Here is a 25,365-nt window from a genome sequence, read left to right on the forward strand (position 1 = left end):
GTGTCAGGATGTCTCGGGATAAGAGAGCCGCTTCTCGCCGGCGATTTTATAACGGCACGTCATTTATTATCGTTTTCCATTCTGTAGTAGCATCTTCGCGTCGAATCCACGAGCGAACGAGCGACCGAGCGCGTTTATCGTATCGACCGTATTATCATAAAGCGGCCGCTAATTGGACGCGCTCTACGTGTATCTGGTCTCGCGCTTTCTTCTAAGGACGACGATCCAGGATCCAGGATGTGCGCTACATACTGGAGAAATAATAATATTCGCGAGTGCGTGTGCGCAAAAGAGCGATCTCTCCTCCTTTTCTTCTTCCTCCTCCACCTCTACACCTCTCCTCCTCCTCTCCTCTCAGATGTTGTCACGCTCTATTAGCGAGCGGACACGCGCCCGCGATATCCCGGAATGCGCTTTTCGCGATCCTCTCGCTGTTCATTTTGGAGCAATTTCCGGCCGAGCCGTGTGAGAAGATCTCGCGTCGCCGATCTGGATCGTTATCGAGGGTGTAATTATAGCGCGTGCGGTGCGTCGAGCGTGAGATACTACAATGTAACTGCTGTGTGCAAAGGTGGACGCACATGGTGTGAAATACGAGACGATATGTTGTGAATAATGATAAATAAAAGAAACAAAAATATCCATATCGATTGTTGTCATATGCCTGCTGTTCCGTTGCCGGCGAAATCGTCCGACACCCGGTGATATTCTTTCAAGGTGAAGAAACGGAATGCGTGGTATGCGCGAGGAGGAACTCTTTCACGCGCGAACGATGCAGCCGCATCGTTCCGATGCAGAACTGCATTTCTTCGCATCTCGACTGATCCCCTCCTGCGCGCGCGCGCGCGCGCGCGCTAAGGTCTAACAATTAGAGCCCGGGGCGACCTAATTTATTTATAGGTACTTTCAACTTTGGGATCGCCTTTGAGAAGCCATCTGACCACTTTCCCCCGAAAACTCGGGAAGATTAAGAGATAAACCGAAATGATGTCAAACTGTGAGAGTCAATGTATTTGGTTAATGTTTGATTTTTTCCCGATTGATTAATTTCCCTCCAAATGAGAGGACGCATTACAACAGACACACCGAACTACACGACTAGACAAATTTCGCTCCGAGCCTCTGCTCGCGAATCTTCAATCGCCCGGCGAGAGTGCATCGTGCCGATGCAGCGCACACAACTCCACTATATACGTGGGAGGGAACGGGACGATGTGCACGCGTTTCGCGAACGGCACGTAGCCTCTACGTGAGCGGCGTAAACGCACACGAATGCAACATTGAGATGTATGCACGCGGCATGCGATGCAGAAGACGGACGAGGTGAGAGCGCGATGCATAACTCGTCGGGTACTGCAACGGACGCAGCATCAGAAGACGAGTCGAAGGAAGAAGATATGGACACTGATGCATAGAAGAACGGGTTAACGTGCGTACACTAAAAAGAGAAAAACTTGAAAATTTTTTTGTGAGGTATAAAGTTTATCTCTGTGAAATAAACTTTCATTTCCCATAAATAAATTCTTAAGCATTTTTTCTCAGTGCATCAAGTATTTCGATAATATTTAAATTACTGCGCTACACTGAGGAAAAAATATGTATTTAAAAAGTAATAAATATTTACTCGATAGGTAACTAACTGAAAAAACAAGTTGGACATTTATTCGTAGGATATAAAAAATCTATTTTTGTGAATTTATTCCAATGAAGCCAAGTTTATTTCTGTAAACTTTTATCTCCTCTCTCTCTCTTTCTCTCTCTTTTTTCTCTACAGATAAATTTCCTCAGTATTATATCAATATAATATAGAGAATATAATAGTATCATATTATATCAATATAAAATATTTTCAAATAAGAAAAATATATCTTCTTAAGACCTTAAGAAAACCTTAGCTTCTCATGAAAAAAGTAGTTATCAATTCTACTTAAATAAAAGAAATTTTATTTAAGTAAATGTTATTAGTAATATCCACCACAAATATATATAACTATTTACTCTTTAGATATATTTTTTCTTTCAGTGTACGTTTTATGGCACGGAATTAGTGTGCCATTTTCTTTTTCTTTTAGATGGCAGTTGTATCTTCTATGTACTTCTCTGAGAAAGGGAAAAAGAGGGATAGACAGACGAATAGGTAGCTGGCTGCCTGCCTGCCTGCCTGCTTGCTTGCCTGGCCGTCTCGTATTTGACACCCTTTATCCGAGTTTAGGCCGACGGCGAGTATTATTAGCCGGCGTCGCGTGTTTCCGTCTCCTTATAGCGCATGGGGAACAATGCGGTGACGAGGCAGATCGCTGCGCATCGATAAAAGCACAATTTTGCATGGAAATCGAGTGCGTCGCGCGATCGCCCGTAATCTCGACGATATGAATACAGATCAGAAAGAATATATAATTTCGATGTTTTCCCGCGAAGATATACCTTCACGAGTGAGAGAGAGAAAACCTCGCGTTAACATCATCGGGTTCGAATTGTTACGGAATCGAGGCGTAGCGGTGACATTTGCGTGTTTACAGCATCATAGAACTTATCGGAAACAATTACGCCGATTTCAATCTCCGTTACGAGCACGCGAGATAATACAATTTCATATAATATCGCACGCGTCACAAGCCTCAGTTCGATGTGCTTCGGACGACATAATTTAGTCGCAAAGTATCATCGCTACGCCATCAAAGGCCCGTTAAAAATTCCGTTGACTTAAGAGGATGCTGGAATCGATGACAAACTCGAAAAATTCCGATAACACAAAGACAATCATCACTAACACAATCACACTATCATATTCATATTTCTTGTACATACAGAACTTAAATATGAGCTTTGTTTTACTGTATTCGGCGAAAAACCTAACCACGCATATGTGTAGAAACATTTCTGCAAACTTTTCTGATATTCTTAAGCTTCTGAATTCAGATGCAAACGTACAGCAATGTTCTTCAAAATTTTTCTGTATGGAGCATCCACACTCTTAGTATGCAGAACTTTTGGATCAGGCAAATATTATGCTTGAGATTTCACATTTAAATTTTCTTTCGTTTTCGTCACATAATGCTCCTATTTATTTTTGCACGTATTCTTACGTAAAAGCATTTGCAATTTTGTAGTACAACCAATACGACGTAAATTTTACGAAAAAAATGTCGATAAAGTTTTCAGCTTTAGTATCCCCTTAACACTGCGATCCTCACACGCAAATCGACCTACAAACGCCAGAAGATCCCCTCTCTTTCGCTTCGGGGCTTCTCTAAAATAACATCTGAAATGCAAAACGATCCCGTATAGGTCACGAGGGGTTAACGAGCTGTCGCTTTCATCCGCGGTATGTAAGCGGTATGCATTACGGATGCAAATCGCGACGATATGTAGCCCGAGGTGCGTCTTTGTCCGTGCGCGCGGCCATTGTGTGTCGTCGCGTTAATAATAGCGACCACTTCGGTCGTCATCGTTGTCGTCGCCGTTGCCGTCGTCATCGTTCGCGTACACAATCGATTTCGCGAGCCCAACAAAAAAGCCGAGCCGGGCATACAATCCGAAACTTGCACGCAGGTGCGAGCGACAAAGTGACAGGTCCGGTTTCGCCGCGAGATCGACCACATCGTCGTTGTGTAAATATCGTGGCTGCTCTACAATTTGAAAAGAAGTCGCTAAACGATCGCGAGCGATCGAGGGTGCATCTTTCGGCGTTCTCGCGAGTTAGCGTGTCGTGGCCGAGCAGGCACATTAATTAGCACGAGCTAACTTTATTAGTACGGCATGAGGAGGCGGAGGAGAGAGAGAGCGATAACTCAATTCGTATGTCGCGTTTGGCGTCTCGAACGTTTGTTTTGCATCAGGACACCCGTGTGTTACAGCACTGAGAAAAGAAAATGCTTCAGATTTCGTTTGTGAAATGTGAAATAAATGCACAAAATTTCACAAAGTGAAATAAAAAGTTCATTTCACTGAAAAGTAAACTGATGTCGCACGAATAAACTCACGAATATTTCTCTTCTCAGGGCATGCGCGAAGACATAGCGATGTCATTATTATTTATATGTTGAAATCAATTTTCCTTATTTACGCGTCGATGAGATCGAGGATACTGCCGAATAATCGCAATGCATTTATACGAGAATTAACTTATTTACTTATAACTTATAAGAAATATCTTCGCTAAGACGCACTCTCCGATAATTTCGATGAGCAATTACGAGCGAAGATACCGGCCGAAAAAAATATATTCCGAGTCACTTATCGACAGGAGCGACCGACTTCCAGAGCCGGAAAATCCGCTTTTCAACGCTCGTGGCGGGACATGAATCATGCAACTACGCGCGTCATGATTCATGCCATCGACAGTCATGCAGTGATGCGCTCGACACACGATTATGCATCGGGCGCCTACTTTACTCGCGTGTTGTGTTAACGCGACATGAGATTTATTCGATCTGAGTGAGCAGAAATCGAAGTTCCGAGTTTCAATAAAGCAACTAATTTCCTGTAATTTCGAAGATATATTCTGCAAAATTCACAATATATTACTACTTTAGAATTATTCGATTATTATTACGCACTCAAAATCAGAGATTATTGAGTAGTAAATAAATAACTATATTGAAAACATCTAAAACTATTAATCTGAAATACGTGGAAGCAAATTTTTCTCACACTGCGAAGAACATTCTTCTTTTCGAATTTTCCTTGCCGAAATTTTCTACGCGAGCGTATTCTGTGCTGCTGATAACATAGTTAATGGTGGCGTTCCGGCTTGCTGATTCCGCAACTTTTAACGACAACGTCGTTATCGTTACATTGTCGTTTTCCAAGTTTAATACACGATAGAAGAGCTGCGTAACAACAACATAACATTAACGACACTATCGTTAAAAGTTACAGAATTAATAAACCGTTTTTCTATACATACGTATTAACATCTGTCGTCAACGTAAACATAAATTTTAAATAATAAAAAATGTCAATTTTTACAAAATTGAATTAAGATAAAAAGTTAACAAATTGGAGACATTAAATTACGCATTCAGTAATTAAACAGATACTTGAGACAAATTAGTAATTTCTTGTCATTACTAATGTTAACGATAAACGATGTTTGTCGTTCATGAACGATGACGTTGTTATTTTTAATGAGACATCCTATACATGACGATAATATATCGACAACGTTTTTGGAAGATAATCCTATAAAGTTATAGCAATCAGTCAAGCGAGAAGTTGCAAAGGAGATTTTTTCATACATTTGTGTAATTTCTGGATATAATTTAACGTCTTAAATTTTTCAGTTTCTTTTCTATTTCAAGTAAATTTTTTAAATAAAGAATGCAATTTTTCATAGTTTATCATCTATTATTCATAATTTTGACAGATGCTAATGACAGACGTCGTTAGCGTATCGTAACCGACAGTTATCAGAAGGTATGTACAAAACAGCGGCCTACGTGAATAAATTTCGGAGAACCTAATCGACTTGACTCACGCTTTTGACGCAACTCGAGATGCGATATAGTACAATGGCGACTGGGCATAAAAAATTGACTTTAGGACTGGTATTCATAGTCGGGTCTTATATTTAAGACTGTCTTAAATTCAGCTTCAAATACTCTGTAGCCAATGAAATGATCCATACATCATTTCAAGATAAACTTAAGACGGTCTTAAATATAAGATCTGACTATGAATGCCGGCCCTGGAATCGGACGAATTTTACGTTGTCTAACGTCGCACAAGAAGCGGCTTTCTGCGTTAGACGATGATATAACGGAGACGCACGTCGGGCACCTTCGTCACAAGCAGGAAGGCAGGTAGGCAGGCAGGCAGGCAGGCAGGCAGGCAGGCAGGCAGGCAGGCAGGCAGGCAGGCAGGCAGGCAGGCAGGCAAGCAGGCAGATAAGCGACGGACCTTGACTGCATATATCTAGGCCGATGGCCTTGAACCCCAGGCCTAGGTCAATTCACTTCGTACACCATCGCGACATCGAGAGAACCCGATGGAGAAGAGTGCCTTCGCGACGGCTTCGCAAAAGCCGAAATTACGCAACGACTACGTGCAGTATGGCGAGCGCGAAGCTAATGTACAGAATGAAATATTACGTTATGTGCAAAATGAAATATTACGTTATTTGCAAGACGCACATGAGTGAAAACGAACACTACTTGCAAGTGTAGTTAAAGACGATCGCACGAAAAATGACATACAGTGAGTGTAAAAAGTATTCGTACACCAAGCCTTTGTCAAGACAATTTCTGGTGTACGAATATTTTTTACACTCACTATAGCTGCATATGTATAACATAAGACCTCAACAAATGAACATCTAGAAAAAAATTGCCATATTGATTTACAGAACATGCTTAAGTGGGAAGCACATAAAGGCATAATGCAGAACACATAAGATAATTAACCAATCAGAATCCTCATTTCTATTGCCACGATAAAAATGAAGGACTCTGATTGGTCAATTTTCTTATGCGTTATGCATTATGCCTTTATGCAAAAGTGTGTGCTTCCCGCTTTACTGGTCGAAACGGCCTTATGCTATGCATATGCAGCTATACTATTTTTGTGCGATGGCTCTAAAGTCTGATCTACAATATGCTCTTTGCGTTCTGTTTCTTGTCTTCTGTCTTTTTCTGGCTTAAAGCTTAAGGTTTCAGTCAGAAAGAGATAAAGAGAAAGAAGCAGAAAGCAAATAACACATTATAGATCAAGTTTAAGTAACGTGTAAAACAAAAACGCGACTTTTTTTCTTTCTTTCTCTTTTTGTGTATTTGCAACACACGCATGAGACAACTCGTTCCCCTAAGTCGGGCGAATCTCCATGCGGTGTCCTCATCGACCAGGATGCACCTCCGACTCTGCTGCTCTCGCGCGAGTGTCTCTACCGACACGTTAGAAAGGCCGCGGCGCATCGGACGGCCTTGACACCGGCCGGCGTCGTCGTCATCATCGGGTACCGTTGCGCACCGCCGCCGTGCGCCGGCCGGTACACTTCGTGAATGGCGGCCGCCGAGGAGGTGAGGCGGCGAGGTCGTCGAGGTGCGCGCAGGTAGAGACGACGGCACGAACACGAAGCGCTCGCTCGCGGATCTCTCCTGTACTGTTATCGTTGTTATCGCCGCGGTAATAACCGCGCACGGCTCGCATGGAGTGTTCGCGCGAGATAGACCGTGGCGGAGACGAGTGATTGACAGGTCGTATACGATGAATGAACGCAGTATATTTCGTGAAAATCGTGACAGTCAACCGAACAACTACTCAGTATCGGTATCGTCCTTGACGAAAATATCGCCATAAATGATTACTAGTCCTGTGCTGAGAGAAAAAATTTCTAGAAAATAAAAAATATTTATTCGGTGGTACCTATTACATTGACAATAATTGCTTTCGTGAAAAGCGGAATTTCTAAGAAAATGTATATTTCCTTATTTGAAAATATTTTATACTAGTATTAATAAATATACTGAGAAAAGAAAATATTTGAAAATTTATTTGCGGAATATAAGGTTTATTTTCATGAAATAAAGTTTATTTCTGTGAGCAAACTTTATATTCCACAAAAAAATGTTCAAGTATTTCCTTCTCGGTATATTTACTTGTATTAATAGAAGATATTTTTTCAAATAAAAGGAAATATGTATTTTTTTAAAACCTTAGTGCTATTCATTATATGACAATTATTTACTTTATTTATATACAAGAAGTTTGATTTACGAGTAAATATATCATTATGTATCTACCGAACAAATACTTTTTATTTCTCAAATTTTTTATTCCAGTGTGTCTGGAAATTGATTGGACTTATTCTTAGCTAGCTAATATGTGTGTGTGTGATACGGACAGAATTTTCCCTACATATTTTTAAAGATATAACACGATAATACAATGTTGAAAATATAATAAGATTCCTCATAATCTTAAAATTATAGTAATTTTCAACTGTATTTTTTTGCTAACAAATGAAATAATAACAACATGCACGTAAGATTATCCCTGACACTGCAGTTTACTAGAAAAGTGGTTCTCCTATACTATAAACTATAATTACTCCATTATATGATTAGAGTTATATAACAAACACTTTTCTTTCAATGTATACGTCACGAAGCGTCCATGACTTCTCTCTTCTCCGTTAGAATTCCAGAAAAACGGTGAAAAGAAAAGATCATATAAGAGACATTCAGGTGAAAAGAATTTCGGTGACGTTTATGAAATACTGAATACGATAAATTTTTATCGCACGTAAGTTATCTTTGAAAAGAAGACTATTTGTTTTATCTTAGAAATTTTTCTTTTATCTATCTATATACTCGTCAAAATACATTCCAAAAAAAATCTACTTTTTGTATACGGATACTTTTGTACTTACGGACCGTGAGTTTTATCTGAAGGCAATCAATACTGTATTTGTTCTTCGGACTAATCATAAACTGTGACAAATTGCAATGTCCAGATATAAACTATTATTTACAAGATATAACAATGATCGAACCCCAAGGTTCAACCGAAAGTTGTACGACTATCGACAAACAGTTATCTTTCTCACTACAGCGCCGGCCTGTCATTAAAAGAAGACTGATCAAACATATTAAATTTATCGGAGAATTTTTTTGCTAAAGGCAGCTGTCTCAAACACAGAAAGATGTGTAGTTTACCAAATATGTACACGGAAATAAGATTATAGTTTCTTTTCATATATAAATTGTCCTCAATTTTACTATGTTTTCAATAGTCTATGGACAGATCATCAATAAGGTCTACTTTGCTAAGGAAACATGGTAAATTTCGCTAGAAATATAGCAAGTGTATTAATAGTATGTTTTAGTCCCGAAAATATGAGTATATGAACCGCAGAATGTCGATCTATTTCTCGGTTGCAAGTTGTGTAGTAATTTTGGTCCTAAAATTCTATTTTAGAAATATGAGATCCTATTGTACACACATGTATACCTGTATTCTATTATGCGGGGAATTAAACGGGGACAAAGGCAGGAGAAGAGAGAAGGTGCCAATGTGGCACTCGAAGTTCTAGAGCTCGGGCGCGATTCGAGAGCAAGGAGCGCTCGCTCTCAACAGACGCTCTCAACTCGTTCACGATGCGGAAAAGGGTGGCGGTGGCCGCGGTGGCGACGAGTCAGGGTTGCGTCAGAGGGAAAAGGGTGCAGCAGCGCGGGGAAGATGGGTGGAGGATGGAAGCGGGGGTGCAGGGTGGAGAATAGGCGCAGCAAGGATATCGATTATCCGCGGTCGCAGCGGCGCGCAACGTCGAGGACGTTGGAGTTCTCCACACCCGGAAATCTCCCTCGGAGATGTTAATCTCGTTTTCGCGCGCTTTCCTCTCTCTTTCTCTCTCTCCCTCTCGAAATAATTCTCGAACGAAAAAATCAGCGAGCAAGCGGAACGAGACACGCGAGGATAAACCTTGGAAATGAAACGAATGGACGCGACAAATAATATCAACGCGACCCCAGTGATGTCGACAGGACTTCCCTCTTTTCAGAAAACGCAATAGAAGATGGCGAAACCAACAAGCTACACCTGCGATCAGCCGGGGCTTTCGGACATTTGACTCATCAACGGTTACGTCTCGAGGAGGAATGCATTGTGTACATTTTCGTCCGAACGATGCAAATCTATTCTCGTTTGTTTGTTACGTGTGAAATTATCGCGTTAGCTCATGAGAGATCGCGCGAATCACGAATTTCAGCGTCGGAGCGAGATACCGAAAAGGATAGCCAGGCTTGAGGCACGTCGCCCACGTGCTTGCCGCGAGAATCGCGAATCCGACGAATCGTCGAAGCTGAAGAAAATGAAACAGATGGACGGTGACGCCTAAAGCCGACATTCGATAACCGCAGTACGGTTACGACTTTGCTCTCGTCGACGAAAATTTCGACTCACTTCCCGAAAAAAAGAAAACCAAAAAGTAGCTGAAGAGTTCCGCGGATGCGAGCCGGTATTTTCCGCGCGTGAAGTGACACGTTCATCGATATCGTTCTGTGCGCCGCCATCTCGAGACTAATAACTCAAATGTAAAAGGCAAAAAGTCCAGTACACGGAAAGAATATTATACTTCTTTTTTTTTTTCATGTAGACTTTTTCCAATTTTACTACTTTTTTAATAGTTTAGTTTTAGAGACTATCGGTAAGATCTAAAAAGGTATTTTGCTGAAGAGCATAGTAAACTATGTTTAAACTGCCCGACGTTGCCCGGGTTATTACAAAGTGTCAAGGAGATGAAGTCAAGAGAAAGGGTGAAATATGTCCTGGTTTCATGGTAATCTATATTTTCTGCAGGACCCTAGAGAATTGCGAAACTACTAACTATGCAAAATTTGGTCTAGATCGGTCAAAGGGTTTGGAGTTTATCAGAAACACATATATCGACAGATATTCTATTTTACGTATACATATGTTTGCTACATATGTTTCGCCAGAAACATAGCAAATTTTGCTAGTAACGTAGCAAGTGGATTTCAGTTCGTAAAATATAAGTAGCACATGTGAAATGAAAAGAACAGAGAGTGAATCATTGCAAAATGTCGAACTGTTCCCTCGTTACAAAATCCTGTAATTTTCACTATAAAATTCTTGCGTGCGTATTACCGTGTATTAAAATGTACGTGGAATTAAAAAAAAACGAACAAGTAAATAACAATAATTAATAAAAATAATAAATAATGAATAAACAATTAACAAATTAATAACTTCTCGTACACCTTGATGTCCGATGGAATCCGAGCAAGGGTGCCCGAAAACGGGCGAGTGTCGTAACGAGCGCCGGCTGTCGCACATTTTCCCCTACTTGAAGTGCGAACGAACTCTGGCACGCATCGGCGAAATGTGCACGCATCGGCGATTAAACGGCGCGTCGACCCATCGCCCCGGCTGGCTGGCGGATCGCTCGAGGATCTTGATTAAATATTTATCGGGCAGATTGCGGGGTTTAAAGTACGAAAAAGGCAGCCACCTTCGGCTGGCTTCGGCGATTTTATCATTCATTACGATTATGCAGCACGGGGAAAATCCGACACGAGTGGTGCCGCGTGTTTATGTGCACAATCGAATGTGGCCGAGTGTGCCGCATTCGTGCATGCGGACGCACATGCATGCGTGCGTGCGTGCGTGCGTACGTGCGTGCGTCCGTTTAAGCGTTAAATGCTCGACGCCGACAATGACGACGCTCCGCCGCTGCTGCACTCGCGGTTCTGATACCGGCTATAAAAAGTACAATCCGCGCCAGAATCCGCAAGGAAATTCCACGCGCCCGGAGAGATATTCGAATCGCCTAAAAACTGTAATTATACCCACAAATTGAAGAGATCGATAGATTTGGAAGTATTTTCAAAATCACTATTATTATCTAAAATTATGATTCTGGCGTTTTTGGATCGCCCTGAAGTCTTTAGCCGTGAAGAATTTAAGAATCTATAATTATAATTTCCTTCAGTCTTTTAGACGACGCACAGGGAATTTGGGACAACAGAGTGGCACACTTGTAGTTTTACCGTGCGCGCGCACGTGCATTCTACCGTAGATGAGAAATGCTTAGTCCGAAAAACACGAGAGCTATAATTTCGAAACAACGGCGCCGCGGCTCGCGCAATTTTCCGCATGACGACGATCCGGACTGTTATTTTCAGCGCTCGCCATTATTATCGTCGTGTATTGACAACGCGATAAAATGACGCTGGCGTGTGACGGCAGCCTGAGAAAACATCGGATATTCACAAGATAATTAATCGTGTTGCTCCATACTTCGCGCACTTCGTGCTTCGGCCAACAGAACGATGTGTCGTTCTTCGCACTTGCCGTGAAATTTACAGGCGGACTCATGTCGCCGATGAATATATCTCGGGGGACCATTAAGTCGTCGTGGAGCGACTTTCGAACTCGAAGGAAGTTCGCACGACATCGCTTTCTCTTTCTCAGTCCCTCTCCTTCTTGGCGAGGGATTTATTTAGGCAAAGCGCTCGATTCTATTATCAGCTCGTTCGCGATAAGATCGGAAACTGAGGGGCGCAATTATCTCCGTGCGCTGCTACCGAAAATACAGGGCAGATAACAGCGCGAGGAATATCTTTACTTCTCGATTGGGTCGTCGCAAAAGGTCCACGAAAGAGGAAGAGGAAGGTAAAACAGGAGCATCTTATGCTTGACGAGTACATACGTGCGTGCGTACGTGTGTGCGTGCTGTTGCGAGGTGCAAGGTGCGCTCATTAACTACCCGCGCATTACCTCGCCACCGCAATTAACGCGCGATCCGAGGCCAATTACACGCGAGTGAGGCGCGAAAGGATTCAATTAATCATCGCGGCGGCGCGTTTCACGTTTTTGATGTTGCGAGTGAGCGAGCGAGCGAGAGACAGAGAGAGAGAGAGAGAGTGAGAGAGAGGGAGGGAATTTTAAACTGCAATTGTCCCATTGTACACGAGTGTGTTATCGGTTTCTTATACAAGATGTCCGGACTTAAGTGTCTGACCGATCATGTACAGTCATGGACAGATTATCCGTCTTTTTTATGAGTTTAGAAACGTATACATCTTGTCCAATGAGAGAATCCGTTTCCCCTGTTTTTGTTTAAAAGTTCTTATCATTGAACAGGATGGAGATTTAAATTCGTAAAAAACAAGCAAACTATCTACCTACCCGTAACTATGCATGTAGAACTTGTTAAACTAAACAGAGAAATTATATGAAGTATCACGTAAATTTTCGAAATATTTACAAAATAAAATTAGTCAAGCGACACGCACGATTCGTGTCTCGCTGATCCGATATTCACTGAAAAAGTCAATCATCACGAGAGATATCTGCTCGAACTGCCCCCCAGAGCTCGCCCTATGGCATCGCGTGCATCAATCGACTAATTTTCTTTTGTTAATATCTCAAAAATTTACGCAGCAATTGACAAAATAATAATGATTTTTCTATTCATTTTAACGAGATCTACATGCACACTCGTGAACAGAAAGATTGTCCGTAACTTCATGATTAATTTCTTGGGTGAGTTTGCGAACTCATCCGTTTCGTCCAATGAGAACACATTCTTTAATTAGAAAACGAATTTTCTCTTATTAGACAAGACGCAAAATTCACAAATTCACACGAAAAATTGCAGCCTTTCTGTACACTTAAGTTGGATATTTAAATCTAGACACTCTGAATAGAGAGATCCTCGCTCTCTCAAATTATTATGAATTATTTACCGCAATCTCCAATCGTAATGTTATCATAATTTCTATTTTTATTGTGTCACTTGTATGAAAAATTCAATTGCTTCTACGTACCTAAGAGCCACATGGCACACTACGGGAATAGGAATGATGGTCAGTCAGCCGGTAGACGAATCACCGAATTATCGCACCGCGACAAAAACGTACGCGTAAAAGGAGTCTAAATCGGGACACTGAGCGGCGCGGCCGGAGATGAACAGCTGTTTTGTACGATGACTCCGTAGCGATGATCGCTTGAACTCGTCCATCGCGCACGATAACCTCGCTCTCTTTCTCTTTACGACGACGACGACGATGACGACGACGACGCGACGACTGTATTCAACGAGAGGTGAACCGGTGACTGTATTTAGCGAGAGGTAAAGCGCCGACCAAGAATTCGCGCACTAATTCCACGATAGCCAGCTACTAAGAAGACAAGTATAACCAGCTACTTACAATCCTAATATTAATTTTAAATAATCTCTGTACAAAACCGCGACATCTACAATATACTTAGGAAGAAGGGTGACAATATTTATACCCGAAGCTATCCTAAATAATTATTTTGACGTGAAACGCGAAAGTCGGATCGTGATTCTAGTGGACTTGCTGGGTCTGGCAGCAAATCCGGATTTCTAGTAAGTCGAGAATATTTCTTTGGAATTCGGTCGTCGCTCTCACACAGACGCCGACCTATTAAGTCCACCTTCCGAAGGGTAAGCGCTCGTAATCTTAATTAAGGACCCTAACAGTCGGGAAATCCTAGTGTGAGCATAGCAAATTTCTAGCATTCAGCTTCTCGAGTTCCGTTCCAAAATTAGCTGCCCGGCGTAACGAGAGAACGTCGTTGCAACTTGCATCAACTCTGTCTGCCACCGAGTTCCACTCGTCTAATACGGGACACGTGGCATCGAAGGAGAAATGCATGCCTCTCGCGAGACATGCTTCTCGACCTCGCTATTTCGTTCGACCACTTCTCATTTTTACAACGCTACGATCTCGTAAATGTCGCGCTTAACATTCTTAAAATGTCGCGCTTACGTGTTGCGCCAGAAATTCCGAAATTTCACGACTTTATCAATTTCCTCCCACTCTCCCTTTCTCTTTTCCCCGTCTATTCATAAATCATACGGCTTTTTTCCTCTTTCCCTCATCTATTCATAATCATACTGCTTTTTTCCTCTTCTCCTAAAGAATGTTACGATCGTAGGAAAGCTTTCCGCGTGGGATTTGAAAGGGAAAAATTAGCGATCGCGCGCGCGACAAGGTGCCAATCGAAACACGACGATTTGAATACTTGCGGCGTGCATACGAGAACGAGCGAGAGGATCGGAGACAGAAGGGGGAGAACAGGGATAGAGAGACACGGTCGAAAGAGGCACAGGGACGTGGGAGGGGATGGGGGCAACAGGGGAGAGAACGAGACGACTGGGTGGGGCAGCAGACGCCCCGCGGCAAACTGTCAAACTACGCCGGCGGTTCCGCAAGCCGTCCGTGGCTGTCGGCCGCCCCTATGGTAAAAGTCCACAGTTTTCCAGGAATACGCGCGCACGCGCGATACAGTGCACGCGTGCGGAAATGCAAACGAGCGAAAACGGGAGAAATGCGTTGCAAAATGAAAGAGATAAAATGGAACGACGGCAGGTTCGCTCTTTTGGCTTGTACCGTGTCGCACTCTGCGCTCAGGACAAGATAGGTGCACGCTTGAGCGCCTGTTGACAAGAGAGCGAGAGAGAGGAGAGCGCGAGATCGAAAGAAAGTACGGAACGATTCCGGGATAAAGTAGGACTTCTGTAGAGAACTGCTGTTGAAACGCCAAGGAGATACCGACAACTCGTATGGAAAATGCGGAATACGAAACGATCGATTGACAGAAGAGATTCAACAAGCAACATAGGGGAAAAGGGAGATGAATCAAATGTGAACACGTCGGTTAACTAGATGGTTGCTCGCGTCGTCATCGTCGTCGTCGCACGCCACGTTAGCACGCGCTCGCGCGCGCGTGCACGCGAACGTCGTTTTAGCAGAGCTGCGCGAAGTAAGCGGCGAGTCGCGCTGGGAGCATGCGCACTCGCCACCGCCGCCACTCGAGAGAGGGAGAGGAAACGAGAAAGAGATGGAGAGAGAAAGATAGAGAAAGAGGCACGGGGTAAGAGACAGAGGATGAGATAGAACGAAATAGAACTGAGAGATAAAAAAAAATCATCGACAAATTGTCGCTCAACATGGGGACTCACCATCATCTTATAGTTGATCTTCCTCGGCGGGGCCACGTTCTCCATTCTCACGGACATGCTGCTAGCGGCGTAGTAAAAGTCGCGCGGCGCCCGTCGATGATACGATGCAGCGGTAGTAGCAATGATAATAACAATAATAACAATTCACGCCGGCGCGACGATGCGCAGCCTAAAAACCACCGTCGGCTGTCGTCGTCGTCGTCGTTGCCCTCGCCGCCGGTCGCTTTCGCGCCGTCGCTTCGGTTCTTTCAACTCCTTCCCCACCTCCTGCGCCGTTGCTCCCGCTGCCTCCTGCTCCCGCTCCTGCTTGTCGACGGCGCCTCCTCGCCGTTCTTCTGTACGTCGCTTAGCTGCTATACCGACGACGTTGTCGTCGTCGTCGTCGTCGTCGTCGTCACGTCACGTCACGTCACTGGACCACACTACACCGCACGTTCCTCGCTCACTACCGGCGACACTACTGAACGAACTAGACAAGAAAACCACACTGTAGCGCGCTCATACATTCGCCGATCGTTCGTTCGCTCGCTCGCTCACTCGCTCATTCGTTGGTTCGCTCGCTCACTCGCTCATTCGTTGGTTCGCTCGTGCGCGCGCGCACCATGTACACTTACGGTCACTGCGCGAATTCGCACTCACTCTCTCTCTTTCTCTCTCTCTCTCTCTCTCGATCGGCCGATAAACCGCCGCCGGGATGGAGCGACTTGGTTGGCGAGAGAGAGGATTGCGTGCGTGGTGACCGCCTGCGTATATCGTAGGTGTTTCACTGGGCGAGACGCTGACCGAACGAGAAATGGGTGGATGGATAAACGGATGGCCCAATGTGATGGCGGCGTGATGAGACAGAGAGTGGGTAGGGTAGGAACCGACCGTACCGTACCGCACTGTACCGTGCTGTGCGTAAGGTCGACGCGCCGTACGGTTACTACGTACTGACCGTCTTCTCCTTTCGTCCTCAACGTCGTCAACAAAATCAGACACGACCGCTAGCGTTGCGACGAATCACTTTGCGCCGTTGAACAGAGAAAAAGAGAGTCAGAGAGGAAGGGACAGGGTAGAGGGAAGGGAAGGAGCACACCGAGAGAAAGAGCGAACGTGTAACACGGCTAGAGACAAGAAGAGACGATGGCAGAGCGAGAGGGGTGGGGACAGAAGAGGGAAGGACAGAGAGAGAGAGAGCGCGTATGCGATTCTGTAAGTGCACAGAGGAAGAACCAAGAGACGGAAGGACTAAGAGAGGGAAGAGGGCGCAACGGGAAGAGGGAGACAGAGAGAAAGAAGAGAGAGAGAGAGACACACAGAGACGGCGGAGACTAGAGAGATAAAGAGAGAGGGAAAAAGATAGAGAACGAGTGAGCGAAGCGATGCGAGCGACGGATGTCGGGTGTCAAGAGGGTGTGTCGATTCGTAGCGCACTTCACTACTACTAACTAAACTATTGGCTACCGCCGTTATTAACTACCGCACAGCAGCACGCCGGCAGCCGGTCGTCGTGCACCACTCTCGTGCGCAGCCTGCGCGTCTTCTTGTCGTCGTTGTCGTCGGCAGCGTCGTTAACCTTCCACCGTGTATGTATATGTGTATATATATATATATATACACACGTATCAGACGCACTCACGCACTACACACACCCGACTCGAACGTTCCGAAACGAAGGGGGGGGGGAAAAACGGAGAGAGAGAAAGAAAGCGCGGCCTGCGCGACGCCGCGTCGCGATACCGAGGGTCTAACGGCGACTGCCGCGTAGCACCGTCGTGCAGAGCCGGAGAGTCGCCGTCGCTTATCGGCCGCTCCTCGTTTTCAGCGCGCCGCTGTCGCCGAGCGCTGGCGGTGGTGTCGGCATGCGGTACCCAATCACTTCTCAACTGATCGCCGGCGATCCTCACTACGTCGATCCGCTTTTCCCTCCGCCGTTGTTGTCGCCGCCGTCGCCGTCGGCGTCGCGCGCGCGAGCGAGCGAGCGAATCGAGAGCCGTGCGTCTCTCACGCGACCACTCTCAACGACGTTCTCGTCGTCGACGTCGTTGCCCTGGCCGTTACTATATCTCGCGACTGTTACTTTTCGCCGTGATGGTGGTAGCAGTAGTAATTCTCGTCGTCGCTATCCACTGTCGTGGTGCCTTCGTAGCACACGCGTACAACACACATATGCGCGCACACACACACACAGCGCGCACACAAACGGTCGCTCCTTTTCTAATGTTCCGCTGCTGCTTCCTCTACTCTTCCTCCGTTATTCCTTCTCGCTCTCTTAACTCGTCTTGCACGATGATCGATGTCCACCTCGTCCCGGCGCAGCGCGGTCTCGCTCTTCTCCCTGTTTCTGGTTCCTCTTCTATCACGTACCTTTCTACTTCTACGTAGAGAACGGGGCTCACTCAACGGTCGTACAAATTACACCCGCGGTGTATCGCGGAGCACACTACAAATTTTTTTTTCTTTTACGGCGGGTTATTACAAAAATAGAGCTTGCGTGTAGAGCGTGTAGTGACGTGTGTGTCTCTCTCTTCCTCTCGTGTTGTTTCCCTTAAATAAGATTAATGTACAATTGGTTAATTGTTACTTGTGGTTTATAGGAAACATTTGGTGTGTGTGTTGTATTGTAGGTAGAGTCTAAGCTACTGCCCGGCGAGGTGCGCCATCGCCCATCTTGCCCGAAACTGAACGGAATCGCCGTCGGGCGGCGCTGCCGGCGCCAGCCACCGACCAATTGGGGCTCCGGCGGCCGCACCTGTCTGCGCTACCGCCACTCAACACACGCGCAAACGAGCGACGAAGCGCGCGCTGTATTCGCTTGGATTTTAGCGTGACGGAGAGCGAACGAACGGAGGCGCAGCCGGTGCAACGAGGACGTGTCGTCGGTCAGTGTGCAGCCGATCGCCGCAGTGCTTGGATTGGCGGGTTGATCGGAGAGAGAGCCGGAGAGAGAGGAAGAGAGAGGCGAGATGCGTTCTCAGTCGGCGAGTTTAGGCACGGTACGGTTGGCAGCCGTGGCTGTGCGAACGCGTCGAGCGCCGCGACGACTGTAGGGCGCGAGGGACGAAGCGCGAGGGAGGAATGGTTGGAGAGAGAAAGAGAAAAACGAAGGAGGGAAGAGGGCATTCATTACGTTCTCCAGCCGAGTCCTACCGTGGTATGTCCAAAACAAATCGCCGCTGCTCGTTACGCGTCGCGGCATGAAAACGCGCGACGTGTAACACCCGAACGCCGTCGGTATACTTTGACCGCAGCGGAAGAATAAGAGACGCGAAGTTACGATGCTTCCGTTAATAAGATCCAGAAAAATCGTCGCATCATCGTGGAGAAGATAGCAATCGAGCGCCGACTGCTGAACGTCATGAGAATAGCAATAGAAACGGTCCAGACAATACAATATCCAAAATCGGGTCATAAGACGTCTTTAAGACATCTTTAAGACAAGTTTATAAGGTATTGTCTTAAAGACGTTCTAGAGACGTCTTATGACTCAATTTTGGACATTTGTGCTGTCTGGGAGACGGCATGTTGGTGCCGATAAACGCACAATTTTTGAAATAAAATCGCGATATGAAGGGAGAAAAGGTAATATAAGAAGTGTAGCCTAGCGAAGGCGAGGAAAAAGGAACGAGTCTCGGGCAGCAGCGGGTGGTGAAGCGTACGCTTTCACCCCCGCTCGTGTTCCATTGACTGCGACTGGTACACATAAAAGCCGAACGTCGCCATAATTCCAGGCAGAATAAGAAAATCACGTAATGTACAAAATGACGTCGAAATGATCAGAAAATGATTAAAAAGCTCGCTTTGCTATCATAATTCGATCGTTCTCTCGTCACCGTGACGTTATCGTGCTCCTCTGTTCCACTTGGATCAATTCGTGGTCAACGTTCGCTCGAAAGAGGAACACACGCAAAATACTAACTATAAGTTGAATAAAAATATCGTCAGTGGCTACATTCGACGGAGAGCTACTCAGGCAGCGCTTAATAATTATCGCTCCTGATTGGTAAATATTTCTATTGATAAGTACCTCTATGAAAAATCTGAAAGAATGCTCCAAGCAGAAACAATAATCACTGAGCGCTCACTGAGCTGAATGCAGCCAGTATCGACTAAAACGAGAGCAACGACAGAAGTATTCGTAAGCGCGCGCGTCATCGCGACGGAATTTCCTATGGTAGTCCCACGCGTGTTCGCGACGAGACTTCCGCCGACGACTTCCCATTTGGAGAAGACTCGCTTAACGCTCGTTCTTTTTTATTTATAGCCGCACGAAACGATACGCTGGCACTCGTTCGTATCGCGTGGAATCGAGCGGCACGTATCGCTCCGCCACGCTCAAGTCCATTCGCTCGTCCACTCGAGGGGGTTTCCGGAATCCGCAGTCGCAGCCGGCTGCCTGAGAAACAGACGAACGCCCGGCAGGAGAAAGCGAGACGAGGACGGGGAGAGACAGGAACGAAGAGAGCGAGAGGAAGAAGCCGGCGCGCTCTCTTTCCGCGGGCCGAGAGATCGATTGTTCCGGTCCTCTCGTTGTCTCCGTCTCTCCAGTTCTTCTCGTCGCTCAGGGGTGCTCACGATGAAATTTTGTGCGGGCTCCCGCGACGGAAGTCTCGCGTCGGGTTTCGGCCGCGCGCGAAGAGAGAGAGAGAGAGAGAGAAAGAGAGAGAGAAAAAGAGGCGAGGCACGACCCGCGCGATCGTAATGATTATTCTATTGTCGTTAGAATATCGTTACGCAGAGTGTGTTACGCCGCACTTTGTTGTGTCGTGTCGCGCGCGCTCGCGCGCGAAAATCTACACTCGCTCAAGCAGAACGGTGCAGTCACGGTTGATTTCGTCTCCGATAGCGCGAGTGCGCATTAATTGGCGAAATCAACGAGACTGCATTATTTGCAGGTTATTCTAATAATATCTGCGCAGGGAAACGATCCAGAAACAAAAGGAACGCGTGCGGATCGAATAATTTCGTATGTCATACTCGATACTCTCTCTTGATGCGCTCTCCTGCTTCTCTCTCTCTCTCTCTCTCTCTCTCTCTCCCTCTCTCTCCCTCTCCTTTCTTCTGCCTCTATTCATATCCTTACTCTCTCTTTCTCTCCGCACGCGAAGTTCCTTCGCACTTTAGTCGCGTCGCACGAGAGCGCGTTTTATCGATCGCAGAACGACCTCGCTCACGTCTCCTACTCCTCCTGGAGGTCAGGAGTCGGGCCGGATTTTCCCTCCCTGCGATTTTCTCTCTTTTTCCTTGCGATGCGGCACGACTCGACTCTCCGAGTGTGCGGACAGCATCCCTCCGCCGCCGCTACCACTGCCGCCATCTCCACCACCATCATCGCTGCCGCCTCCACCTCCGCCGCCTCCACTGCCGCCGCCGCCGCCGCCGCGACGTTCCGCGCCGTTCGCGGTCGTCGACTCGCCGCCGTGCGTCTCATTGACGAGCTCTCCCGCGAGAGTAAAGCGACGCACGTCGTCGTGTCACGAGGAGCGTCCCAGCGCGGTCGAGGACGGGAATGAGGATCGAGTCAGAGATAATCACGATGCGACTCGAGATATCTCCTCGTTCTTCTCTATCATTATGAATTTATGAAAGTAGTTGAATAGATTGCGTTAGACGTGACAGGGAAAGAGAAACATGAAATAGGTGTTTCACACAGAATCTCTCTCTTTTTCTGTCTATCTGTCTGTCTTTGTCTTTCGTCAAGGATAGAGGTCCTGTTAAGCAACGAGCCGGGCGAGTATCGGATGACGATGTGTCACGCGGTCGTCGCGTCGAGGACACCTAGCATCTGTCTTAGTCATCGAACTCGCCATCTCTTCGCTTGCCGTTGTCGTCGCTTACCTGGATTCTCGCGTTTTCTCGTCTCGTCGCAACGAGCCGCATAAGAAAGCAGGCCAGTCAGTTTTGACGAACGTTTTTTTCTCGTTTTTCTCTATCTTGAACTGTCTTTCTCTCTCTTTCTTCCCTCTCTCTCTCCGCTGCGCGACCACGAGCACACACAGTCCTACACACCACAGACAAGGTCAAGGTCGTTAGCCTTCATTCCTCGGCAACCTCCTCCGCGAGCTTCCTACGAGGGGTCCTCTCTTTCTCTCTTCCTCTTTCGCTGTGCCGGTTCTAATTGATGCCCGGGAGAATGTTAGGAAGAGAGATTTTAGAATCCAGGAGAGAGAAACGGAAAGCCACGTTCTCGCGTACGCCTCGTTTACAGGCTCGTTCGCGTGAATGTGTGTCGGCGACGAGCGGAACACACATCTAGGCTGCGGCGAGCGCGGCCCTCGTCGTGTGGGCACTACTTTGCAGACACGTGTCTCTTCTCGTGCATCCCGCACGTATACAACTCGGAGAAATAGTCTCGGAGATCTCTCGAGACTATTTTCGACGCGACAACTCGCACGTCGGTGCTCGGGAGATGGGATCGTTTGAGAAGTGACAGACGACCGATCGATACGAGAGTATCGCGAAATGAACGATCTCGCGGATGAGCATCTTTACTGGAAAGGGGTCCCGCTTTGAAAAATCTCACGGTCGCAGGCAACGCGTGAAATCTCGAACGAGAGCGCCGTAGAGAACGAAACGATCTCGCCGGCGCGGCGTCTCGGCTCGATCCCATGAGATGAGAGCGAGCTACTCGGACATTCCGTTGCCGCTGCTCGTGCGAACAGGTTTCCGAGCGATTGCGAAAAAAGCGAAAAAAGGAGGCGGCGACGGCGGCGGCGGCGGTGTGAGCGGTGCGTCGAGTTAAACAGAGTCATTCGCGCAGAATCGTTCGATGTAAATAGCGAAAATCGCTGCCACGAGGATTAGATTAGGTCGTCGATGTCCCCTCTTCTCTATCCCCCGGGATTATCCGGAGAGCGGTGATCCGCAAAAACCGATACCGTTCTCGACGAGTCCAATTTTCGCGACTGCGCGGCGGTCGTGGAAAAAAAACGTACGAGTTAACGTTCGAATATAAAATATTAAGGGCATTTTTCGCTGTTGGATCCTCGAAAATTTGTACGCTGCACCGTTCGTGAGAATAAAACGAAATCGTGTGTGGGACAGGATCGTCAAGTATTTTTTTTTTCAAATTTTGCAAGCGCGGAAATATCGATGCCGCTCACGCGACAACTCGTCCCTGTTTGTTAATTACGAGCTCTGTTGATTGCAGAGCGAGATTAGCGAGCAGCTCCCTCCATCCCTTTCCCGAACGCCTTCGGGAAACCCCGCGTGCAGTGCCGAAAACCCCTGCGAATCGTCGGGTCAATCGGAAGTCAAGGCCACGCGGTCAATCGCCCCCGTGATCTGTCGTTATAAATAGATTCGAGTGTATTTCTCAAAGTGAAAGATGTGCGAGATGCACGCGCTTTCAAAAAATAGAGGGATCGTGCACAAAGAGATCTCGTGTCGCGCACATCTGACTCTTGTACAATTGAAAAATTTCAATTACATTTTTCACTTTCAAATTTTATGCGTGGCATACACTAAAGAAAAAGATACTTGAAGATTTATTCGTGGGATACACAGTTTATTCGCAGAAATCAATATTATTGACCTCTGCGAATAAACTTTGTATCCCGCGAATAAATCAAGTCAACATTTAATAATATCAATTTTATTCCACGAAAATGAACTTTATTTCGCAGAAATAACCTTTATATTTTCCATAAATGAAAATTCTCCAGTATTCTTTACCCATTATATATGAGTTCTCATGAATTTTTGCAATTAAATCTCAGTGTTTAAATCTTTTTATGCATATTTCCTAACTAGTTCTCACACGAACAAGTCTTCAGTAACTTGGTCAACTTAGTCTTTCTACTTACGTCGGTTGTTCATAGAAACACGTCTCAGAGTACCGTTAGTTGCAGATACCGGTAGGAGCGAGAGGGGGAGGAGGTTGTTCAAGACGTAGGATCCTCAATGACATAACATCGTACGTGTCATGTCGATTCGGCATTTGTAGTCATGTGGCACGCAAATGTTTCCATTAACGTAATTAAACGACAAAGGGGAGGCATTCGTTGCAGCCTTGTTTCGTGTTTGTTTTTCAAGAATTACCTCTCGCGGGTCACCCTTTCAATTTCGTCCAATCCCGTGTCCGGCCCCCGACCGACAAAGCCCGCGCAGGATTTACCTGGTAATTTGCATACCATTAAAGCAACCGCATCGGCCGCCACCGCATGATGGTGGTGACGTTTGGCGTTCGACCGGTGGTGACGCCGCTGGTGCGCGGGAGTATCGGCGATTTAATCATCTTAATTATCCGCGACGATGCATTATTTCCCGTTCTATTTGCGTCCCGCTTAACCCGGACAGCTCGGCGTGAATCGTCGCACGATAATCGGGAAAAGTAGCGGAGGTCCCCTCGTCACTCGGCTTGTTTCTCTTGCGAGGAGATCAGCGTGCGAGTTTCTGAAGAACTTCAACATGAACGTGAAATTTCCACGTCTCTTCGAGCCCGACTTGAATTTGCAATTCGAATCAAGTCGTCTTGGAGAGTTTTCATGTTCAATTTTTCAATTTATACTTCGCTGGAAATTAAAACCCAATGCTTCGTCCTTCCTCACCCTCCTTCTTCAGAGAATAAATTCGATAACCATACTATGATGACCATATGAAAAGATAACTAAAAGATAACTATAGATAACTATAGATAACTAAAAGATAACTATTGGCTGTAATTTCTTCAATAATTGCTAAAATAGTGCACATTCTCAAAAATAATCGATATTTACAGTAGTTTACACATGCTCATATGCTAAAACATACTATTTAGCAATAAAATTAGAGAAAGTACAGCTTATGATCATTTTTTTCTGTATAGTTAACATACCCAAGTTTATTCATGTCGTTAAAATCGATCAAACGTTATCGATATCGACATAATCTGGGAAAGGGAAGATCACTGCACCGTCTGCCGTTTCGGGTTCTCGTTTTTGTCTTTCGGGGAAAGTGGTCGATATCCGTCCGGTATTCCGAGGCGCCTCACCCTCATTGCAGGCACGGCGGTACGTACCCCCAAAGATCGTTCGGGCAATGACCTCGAGATTATATATTCCGTCGGTGCGAGGTGCGCTGCTGGTGGTGGTGGCGGCGGTACTGGTGGTGGTACAGGCTTACGCCCTCCCGAATTCGCCCTCTCACGAAATCGTCCGGCGAATCAGCCCCGTTACAACGTCGTCGCGCGACAAACGTTCTTCTGTCAAACTCAAAATCGCAGTGCGATTGCGATTCGAGCATATTCCGGTCGATTAACGAAACGATTTCACGCGAGTCCGTCGCGAGAAATGCAACTTGGGGTCAGACAACGCAGCGCTCGACGCCAAATGGAAATGGCCATCGGAATATGGACTTTCATCTTCGTCGAACTTTTACAAACCGGTTGCTTCGTGATTTCGAATCCACCCCTCGAGTCTCTTACGTAGCTCGAGACCCTCCGCGGTGTCCTGGAATCTTTCGGATAGATCTTTCCGTGCACTCGAATCCGGCAGCCTTCTCTCTTCCGCGAACGCATCGTGCATTCTAGAGCCAAGAAAGCCGCAGTCCCCGTCTGGTCGGACGCGTCGACGCAGCCGGTGCATTATCCGCGTCTCGCGCGGAAAGGTTCTCGCAGTGGAGCGAAGGGAGAGCAGCGCAGGGACGAAAGGACGAGGGCGGAAGGGGGACCGGGGAGAGGGTATCAGCCGTGGCGAGCGAGGGAAACGAAAAGAGAGAGAGAGAGAGAGAGAGAGACAGACCGAGAGAGAAAGAGTAAAGGGACGAGGGTGGAGGGACAGAGAGAGGACTCAACGCGCGCTACGTTGGGGTGGTTGCCCTCGTCTGCGCTTTGTGGGAAATGGCCGCTCAATAACGCGTAGGTCCTCGTACCCCCTCGCCCTTCTCACCCTCTTCGAGGGAGGCAAGGGCCGCTGCCCCCAAAAGACACGGCTACCCGTCGAACCAACCCT

At 46.3% G+C, this 25,365-nt stretch overlaps 1 protein-coding gene across 9 annotated transcripts in view; it reads right to left on the minus strand.

Annotated features, from left to right (window-relative positions):
- The window catches only part of LOC116852064 (protein alan shepard), a 30,378-nt gene extending 12,249 nt beyond the window's left edge, over positions 1–18,129 (minus strand). For 3 of the 9 annotated variants that reach the window (XM_032832057.1, XM_032832056.1, XM_032832048.1), the window contains exons 1-2: positions 16,917–18,128; positions 15,455–15,923 (exon numbers count right to left, since the gene is read on the minus strand). In XM_032832057.1, the coding sequence (XP_032687948.1) occupies positions 15,455–15,511 (57 nt within the window). In that variant the 5' untranslated portion in view covers positions 15,512–15,923; positions 16,917–18,128. The other 6 variants (XM_032832054.1, XM_032832051.1, XM_032832050.1 and 3 more) reach the window with 6 other exon arrangements.
- Positions 18,130–25,365: the final 7,236 nt, after the last annotated feature.

The sequence above is a fragment of the Odontomachus brunneus genome, unplaced genomic scaffold (genome assembly GCF_010583005.1).
Source record: "Odontomachus brunneus isolate Ranch 3 - 2012 unplaced genomic scaffold, Obru_v1 Obru_scaffold_200, whole genome shotgun sequence".
NCBI classification, from domain to species: domain Eukaryota; kingdom Metazoa; phylum Arthropoda; class Insecta; order Hymenoptera; family Formicidae; genus Odontomachus; species Odontomachus brunneus.